The 8,509-nt window shown below is 28.4% G+C and overlaps 1 protein-coding gene across 1 annotated transcript in view; it reads left to right on the top strand.

Annotated features, from left to right (window-relative positions):
- The window catches only part of LOC106477554 (late secretory pathway protein AVL9 homolog), a 78,481-nt gene extending 70,829 nt beyond the window's left edge, over positions 1 to 7,652 (top strand). The window contains exons 13-15 of the mRNA XM_013938105.2: positions 2,899 to 2,952; positions 3,145 to 3,233; positions 4,182 to 7,652. Coding sequence (XP_013793559.1) covers positions 2,899 to 2,952; positions 3,145 to 3,233; positions 4,182 to 4,465 — 427 coding nt within the window. The 3' untranslated portion in view covers positions 4,466 to 7,652. The remainder of the gene's footprint in view (positions 1 to 2,898; positions 2,953 to 3,144; positions 3,234 to 4,181) is intronic.
- The last annotated feature ends 857 nt before the right edge of the window (positions 7,653 to 8,509 follow it).

Raw genomic sequence — 8,509 nt, 5'->3', positions numbered from 1 at the left:
AACAAGATAATAGGGATGGCATGTGCTATTTTTTGTCTGAAATTAGGTTTAAAAATAACTTTTAGGTCAATTTGAGGATAGTAAGAGTTACATAATTTCTGTTTCATGATAAGAATGAGTGATTTATTTTCAAACATCAGAGAGAAATATTGACGTGTTTTGAAAGACATTGTGTGATAAGAATACGTGAGAAGTGGGTTTGACTTTCTGGCTTATATTTCATAAACCAAGAAGATTGGAGGTTATAAAATTAGACTGTGCCTTAGTTATATCTATATATATGTAATGTAGGTTAGTCATAAAGGACTAATGAGAAAAGTGAAAATGAGCAATTCGGGGCAAACAAGTGTAGCCTGATACAGACAAATGAAGATAGAGAATTTATTCAAATGTTTCCTTTTGAGATTAAGAAAGAAATTAAAACGTATATTAACATTTGGTTTATTAAATATATTTTGATTCCAAATTTATTGATATACATTGATAAAAAAGTAGTTTAATTAAATTTTGAATATAAAAAGTCATGACATGTACACTGACTTATCCACATTCAGAGGATTAAAATTGTAGTTTCTAGTTCTAGTTCTCAGTTTTTAGCATCATGTTGTTACTATTGCAAATGGTAAATGGTTTCTATATATAATTCTGAAGAAAAAGTTAAGTTATAGATCAATCTTGGTGAACTCCTCAAAGTAGAACTAATAACTTTGTTTTTCACTAAAAATGTTTGTACCAAATTTCTTAAGATTAATTGTTGCAAGATTAATTCAATAATTGTTAATAAAAGATAATCATTGATCACCTGCAATGTCTTATAACTTATTTTTTTGTTGATTGAAAAAGCTTATCCAAAATTATGATTGTTAACATTTCATGATTTATGTTTTATTGCTACACCATTTCAGTAGTAGATAGATTTGTAACTACAGAATATTGAAAAAACAATGTGAAGGACAGTGCCCATTTGTTTGAAAGGTACAGTTGTGTGCATGAGAAAAAAAAATTTGGATTTGTTGGTCAGGTCTGATTGGACTTGTTAAAAATAATTATCATTGTCTGCCAGAGCTACCCAACCTCTTTTGAAATATGAAACCTGATAACATGGTTAAACAATGAAAATAGTTTGTATAAGATTTGTTATTCATTATTGGATCATAATTTTTATCACACACACAATGTTTATTTCAGTGTTCGTGAAAATTCCTAGAGCATAAGTAATAAGAATGCCTAGAACTTAACTATTTGTAATATATATATATGTGATAGCCTAGAAACAGGACCTCCCCTTCAGAAAAAATAAATTTATAGTATTGATTTAATGAATTATGATGGTAACAGGTTTAGAAAACAAGTTGAAAATAATACAAGCAAACACATAGAAACATAAAACATAAAATGTATTATTCTTTACAGGTGTAGAACTAGAACTGGCATCAAAAGCTATGAAAAAAAGTTTAAAGAGTAATTTTTGTAATGCCATAATATAAAACTTTTTCTAATACAATGATTATCTACTAATAAATGTCAGTGTACTTATCTATAAAGTAACAACAGTGGGACATTTTTTTGGCATTGTGACTAAGATTATAATGTTACAGTATGTATGAATGCTGCTCTTTTTGATTCTTCTTCTGAATTGATTTATAATAATTATTTAGATTATCTAACATGGTGATAAAGATGAAACTAAGAAAGAGTTTTAAAAGAAGTAAAAATTTGATTATGAATATAAGAGAATAAAAAACAGAAGATTCTTTGTGTACAGTTTATAAAATTCCTCAGTGCCTCTGGATTCATCAATTATAGCTTTCCCCAGAATCCAACTCAATTATGGCAAAAGTAAAAGTAAAAAACTATAGGCAAAAGAAATTATTTTTAGATTATATGTATGCAGAAAGATAATTGAGTGATAATAGTATTAAAAATTAACTCTCTTTAAGACAGATCATGTATATAGTATTGGTTATGATTATGGTAATAATGAATAGAATGGATATAAAATCTAAAAAATGATTGGATTGCTTTCACTCTGTTGTATGAAAATGAATTGCACCAGAATACAGTCACATTGATAATATATGCTGATCGTCTGTCATCCAACTAATAAGACACTGTCACATCAGCGTAATGCCTATTAAAATACAAGCAGTTCCCAGCAGTATTGTAGTGAACTGAATGCACTCATGACTTATAGGATAGAAATGCCATATGACAAACATTTAGAACTCAAAGCTTTGGGTGTAGAAGCTGTCTGTAAACTCTGAAGAGGGTTTGTGAAGCTAGTACTGTTGGTAATAAAAGTGGTAGAGAGTCTAAGCTCTTCAAAAGTGGTTTTAACTATTTCCTGATATGCTCTTTATATGATAAATAACAATCCAGTAGAAATCTTTCAAATTACTTAACTGTTGGTACAGTTGTGAATGTGTACTTGAGAACAATGAAATACAAATTAGCCTTAACATCAGTGGAAGAGAGAAATGTAAGACAATTGTGAAACATAAAATATATAACACTTATTTTTGTTAATCAAATTAGTTTGTTCTTCTCTCCTGAACTTGTTCTCATTCTGACATTTCTTCTAACCAAATTTTCAAATCACTCATTGTGTGGGAATGGTTTATGTATGAGTCATTATTCCTCTGAATCAGGATTACCAGAAAAATGTGGTATTCTTTTATCAATTTGATAGCTAAATCAAATAATAATTCAAAATATGAAAGTAAAATAACAAATCGTGTAGTATATAAAGTGTACATTGCTAATCTTTTGTTTCTAATTCTCAGGAATTAAATACACCTTTTTTTATTAGTTGAGTGAGTTTCCACAATTAATTTTAAAATATTTTATCAGGTCGTATATTTTTTTTGTAGTTGAACTTGATTGAATTTTTTTTTATAGTCATCCTTTTCATGGTCAGTTGAATGTTGGAGACATGAGACTTCGACTTGCACAGTAAGTAGAAATTGCTTCATCTATTGTTTATGGAAAAAATCTTTAGATTCATTTTTTGTTAGTTCAATAGAAAATGTAGACCCATGTAGTTCTTAAAGAATTAAAACAGTGATTTTTCACACTTTCTTCCAAAAGGATTTTTCTTGTATCATTCCAAAGCCTTTTTCATTTTTATGTTGTTGTTTTTTGTAGCACAATGCAAAACTCAGAAAAAGGGAGGAGGTTAAATCAAGCAGTCATGAGCACTGGAAAAGCTGTTGTTCAAACTAGTCGAGTTTTTGGTAAGTTGTTTCCTTTGGATGATCATCAGCATTAAATAAATGTTTTGAAATATATCATTCAGTTTTTGGTTTCAAAAATTTATTACAGTCATGTATTACTTTCGTTTGGACAGTTATTATTTACCTTCCACCTTGAAATCCTCTAGTAATAGTTTAAAATGATGTTCTTTCCTGTTTTGTTCACATAAAAGTTGTAAAAAAATTTTTATTTCAAAGTTAAAAAACTTAAGCTTAAATCAAATTTTATTGTACTTTCAAGATAATGTTTTTTTTTCTAGTGCTTGGTTTATTTTAATAATTGTGAATTATGAGAATATTAAAGATCGAAATACATATGTGCAAGGTCATTTTACCATATTATAGTAGTAACAATACTAATAGTTACCCAATGTAAATGTTTATAGAAGTAATTCTGGAGTAGATATTTCATTTATAAACTAAAATATTATGAGATTCTGTTTAGTTCTTGTAGTTATTATTATCACTGAACAAGTATAGAAAACACAGCATTTGAATTCAAATAACTATTTCATAAACATATGTATCATGATAATTTAGTCTTTTAAATGTTAGTTGTGTAAAAAATATTAACGAATTATCCTAAATGCTTAATTAAAACCATGTTAAGCAGTAAGCTTTTTATACAAGGAAAAAAACAGCAACAAATATTTGGAAATCTAACTTTGAAAGAATCAACTCAAATAAGTTATAATTAAAATTTGCTAAAAAATAATAATTCCAAATATGAGAGAAAAAACTAAAGCTTCATTATATGTTGATACCAAAAATTTTAAGAATATCACTTGTTTTATATATATATATATATATGTATGTATGATATACACACACATAAACAAATACAAGTTTTGCATCTTAATTTTGAGTGCTGTGTTTGTAATAATTTCTTATAACATTTATTTGCTAATGACTTAGTATTCAACCTTATAGGAGGTGCATGGACAAGTGCTAAGTCCATGATGTCATCTTGGTGGTCAAATTTTGGTTCTTCTTCCCAGTATAATATCCCGTCATCGGCCAAGTCACAAACTTACCCTGAACTCGACTTAGTTGTAAACTCTGGTCACGATGAGCTCCAGCATTTGAAAGATATCAACCCTATGTTACAAGACGTAGCCTCTGAGAGTGAAAGTGGACATTCTAGTGACATAGAGGGCAATAAAACTTGTGGTAATCATTCAGAGTTGAAATGTAAAGAGAAAAAGCATGTATAGTACACATTATATTTTGCATTATATCTTTGTGAATGAGTTTATTATTTGTTGTTGAAAGAAAAACATATAACTTGTATATAGAGAATTTATTAATTATGTTAATAAAAGTTGAGTTTGGATTTCAAAACACAATATTATGCAAAAGTAACAAAACCATAGTAAAGTGCATTGATTTAAAATGATCAGAAAGTTTTTAAAATTATGTGTTTGAACACATTGTTAAAGTGAGCTATATGCATAATTCAGAAGTAAGTGCAATTTTCCATAAAGTATTTTATCTTAGCATTTATTGAATCACAATTTTGCATGAATACACTGTCTACCATAGTTCTAAAAAAATAATTTACCTTACAAGGAAATTGCTCAAATTGCCATTTTCCCATTTATAATTTGTTATGTATGCATGTCGTTGTTGAGAAACTGTTTTCTGTAACTTTAACCTGAATGCTTACCTTTATACCACTGAAAGTTTTGAACATGTAATTTGCCAGTCAAACCTACTTGTTGTCAGTTATGGATTTACTACCATTGTAGCTTCTTGTCAATAGCAAACAATACAAATGAAGTATTTAAAAGAAGATAAATATACTGTTAAAATTCTTTTTTATATAAAAATCTAGCAATACATCATAAATAGACTTTTGCACTGTACTACATATGTTTTGTACTTCAATTTGATGATATTACTGACTTCAGGTTTCAGATAAAGATTAATACATCATGCTGAAATATGTGTAATTTGAAAATAATGTTATTGTTGCTTACTTTTGAAAATTTTAAAACATTGCTGATGACCATTGACACTTATTGTTTAAATATATATGTAAATACTTGCTAGTGAGATATTTCTCTGTATTGATTTTTCATTTAATAATTGAAAATAATGAATATGATTATCAGTTTTATACATGTTAGTTTGGCCATCGAAGAACTATTTTCAGTAAAGAATTAGTGCTGATGAAGTATGTAAAAGCAATCAAAAATTAGATTTAGTATCAGTTAAAAACCTTAGTGTTTTTGTCAACTTTGTCATCCAACTGTGTTTTGTGCTAAACTCTAGCAATATTATCTCTACTAAGATATTGAATGAGGCAGGCAATGAAGTGTCGTTTGAGAACATTTGATATAGAGTGAAATGTGAAACACAATTATGCTCTAATCACATCTGATGGTAATTTAGCATAGTACTGGATCACAAGCTTGTTTTGTTTTTGTATGTTTTAGCAGTTTTATTTTGTAGTGTCTGTACAATGTTCATGGGACTGTCAGCTATAGATTTACTTAATTTTTTTTACTGCTATTAACTTCATAGTGATGGAGTAACATAAGTAGAATACAAAACTTTTTAAATTCCTTATCTAAGTATTCTTGTAATAAATTATCGAAGGTTACATAAGTAGAAAATGACATTCTTGTTATAACATTCATGAATTTGATTGTTATACAAAACACCAGCTGTAATGGGATAATTATTTAAGTGTAGTGTTACAGCACTAAAGTCTCTGTTTGTGATTTAATTGGGACCTGTAGAGTAGAAGAGTGAAGAATAATAAGTCGTGATACTATTTGAGACAGATATGCTGAAAATGTGTTGTGAACTTTATTCTTTGGATTCTATTGAAATTGTTTTATTAAGACTTGAATATCATATTTTTATGTAATATTTGTTTCACAGTTTGCAGCATTCAAAGATTTTTATAAGGATATCTGCACTATATGCAAAAAATGGCTTAAAACTGATACATTTGTGTGGCAATAGACAGGAATCAAATAGTTAAATTCCCCAATATAAACAGTATAACTCGCATGAAATTGTGCTAGGTTGTTTTTTTTTCAATTTTTTGCCATTTGTTAAAAATTCTTGAATACCCTACTATATATTGTACTTTTTTAATTTCATATACTTTTTAATTTACATCTCACCATCTCTATTAAGTTATGTGAACCATACTATAAGATGTGAATGAGAGTCCATGAGAACATTAGAATAAATAAGTAAAGAATAAATTCTCTCACAGATTTTGGCCTAGGTCTTGAGTGTGGTAATGATCAACTGTATCATTAGTACTCCAATATTCATTAGTGTTGAATTTACATTTGATGTTTGGTAAATGACTACTTTACTACCTTTTGCATATTTAATAATGCCAATTCTACAGGAAAGATCTTTAAAGAGTAGATCTTAAGTCTTTAGGTCCATCCAAAGCAGATAATTGATCCTTTTTTGTTTTCAGAAATACTTTTTGTACTTGCAGCTAAGATGTTTGACAGCCATACTACTGAAATCGTTAAATTCATAAATTTTTTATATTTTTAAACTTCTTAAACCTAATTTATTTGTTTTGTATTCTGAAAATTTCTACGTTACATTCCTTTTCTAATTTTAGACACTTAGAAATCCAAATTACAATTTTTCATAAAATGTATAACTGTATGTAAGTGAAAATACTTTAAATGATCTTCTGTTTGTTGTAATGAGTATTATGCTTATTCTAAGTTCAATCATGCAGACACAATGCTTGTATACATATCCAAGTATACTCCACAACCTTTAGGTGTCATGCTTAACTTCAAACATGGATGTTTTTTTTATCACCCTTTGTTGTCATTAGCAGATACAGTGGTAATCATACAGGTAGTAAATCACTAGCTGAAAATGGGGCGACAGGTTAGATGATAACTGGAGAATATGTGGGATACTATACATATCTAATTAGCAAATACTTACAGTTCTTCTTGTTATTTCCCTGCAAGTGGCCAAAGATTAATAGCCATAGTTAATAAGAAAAAGTAGTAAACGATTAATAATGAGAACTAGGTAATTCTATAGGCTGCTAGCCATAACAACAAAAAATATATGTTCAAAGTTGCTTTATATAAAAAAACGAGAAAGATCTGAATCTACTTGTAACTTGTAATAAAATGGTCATGTGTGTTCTGTTATACTGGTAACCCATTCTTGAAAACATTATAGTTTTCAACAACATATTACCCTCTGGTAAGTGTTTTTTTCACATTGGTAACCTTACTAATTCCAGTCAAGTATTAATATTTATGCCAAAGAAATTCTGTGATGGTTTTTTATATATGTTTGTACATTTATTATTTTATAATTTAAGGAATGTTTAAGAATTTTTTTCCAGTGAACTACTGATTTATGAAAAGAGCTTGAATGAATGTTTCTACCTGTGAAAAAAAACATTCAAGTAAAAGTATTGGGATAAATGTAATAAAAACTGAAAGTTTTCCATGTAGGGTTTCTAGGTATACATAGTGGTAACTTTAAAATGGCTTGTGAGGAGTGGTACAATGTGTTATTGAGAAAAATAAAATTAACTTAAGGGAAGTAATAGAACTATCATGCTGCTTTTTAGTGACAGTACAATATTTCCTACTTGAAACTGAACAGTACTGAAGCCTATCACCAAGCATATGGCAGTCTTATCAGATATGTCATTATGTAGAACATTAGTGATGAAGTAAGGAATGATTAGCCAAGGCATGCAGTCCCCATGCCAAACATTGGACATCTTGGTGTAAAATGTGTAAAAATTGGCCTTTCACCCTTCAATTTCAGTATTCCTCAAATGACCCCAGTAAATGACACAACAGTAAATTTTGAAATAATATTTAATCTACATTTACAACTTGAAAGTAGAAAGGGTTATTTTATTGTGTATCTTCACATGTACAAGGTAATGATACATAGTATGAAACAATATGGAAAATATTTATCATATATGATAAAAATAGGAAAAGTTTAACATTGTTATGCTATGGATGTATAATTTTCACAAAACGTGTTTGCTTGAGGTTGCAGTTGCCTGAAAAAAAGAGCAGTTTATTTCAGCAAAAATAAAATATAACATTTATGTTGAGAATGCTCTTTGATTTCCTATATAGTATTTTGTATTTATTGGTGTAACCCTCCTGTGGTTCAGCAGTTAGTATGAGGACGTATAACACTAAAATTATGTTTTGATAACTGCAATGTTCCTGAGCACAGATACCCCATTTTATGGATTTATGCTTAACAGCAAAGAA

This window comes from Limulus polyphemus, unplaced genomic scaffold (genome assembly GCF_000517525.1).
Source record: "Limulus polyphemus unplaced genomic scaffold, Limulus_polyphemus-2.1.2 Scaffold167, whole genome shotgun sequence".
Lineage (NCBI taxonomy): Eukaryota > Metazoa > Arthropoda > Merostomata > Xiphosura > Limulidae > Limulus > Limulus polyphemus.
Note: the sequence above shows the minus strand (reverse complement) of the source record. Positions and strands in the feature narration are given on the sequence as shown.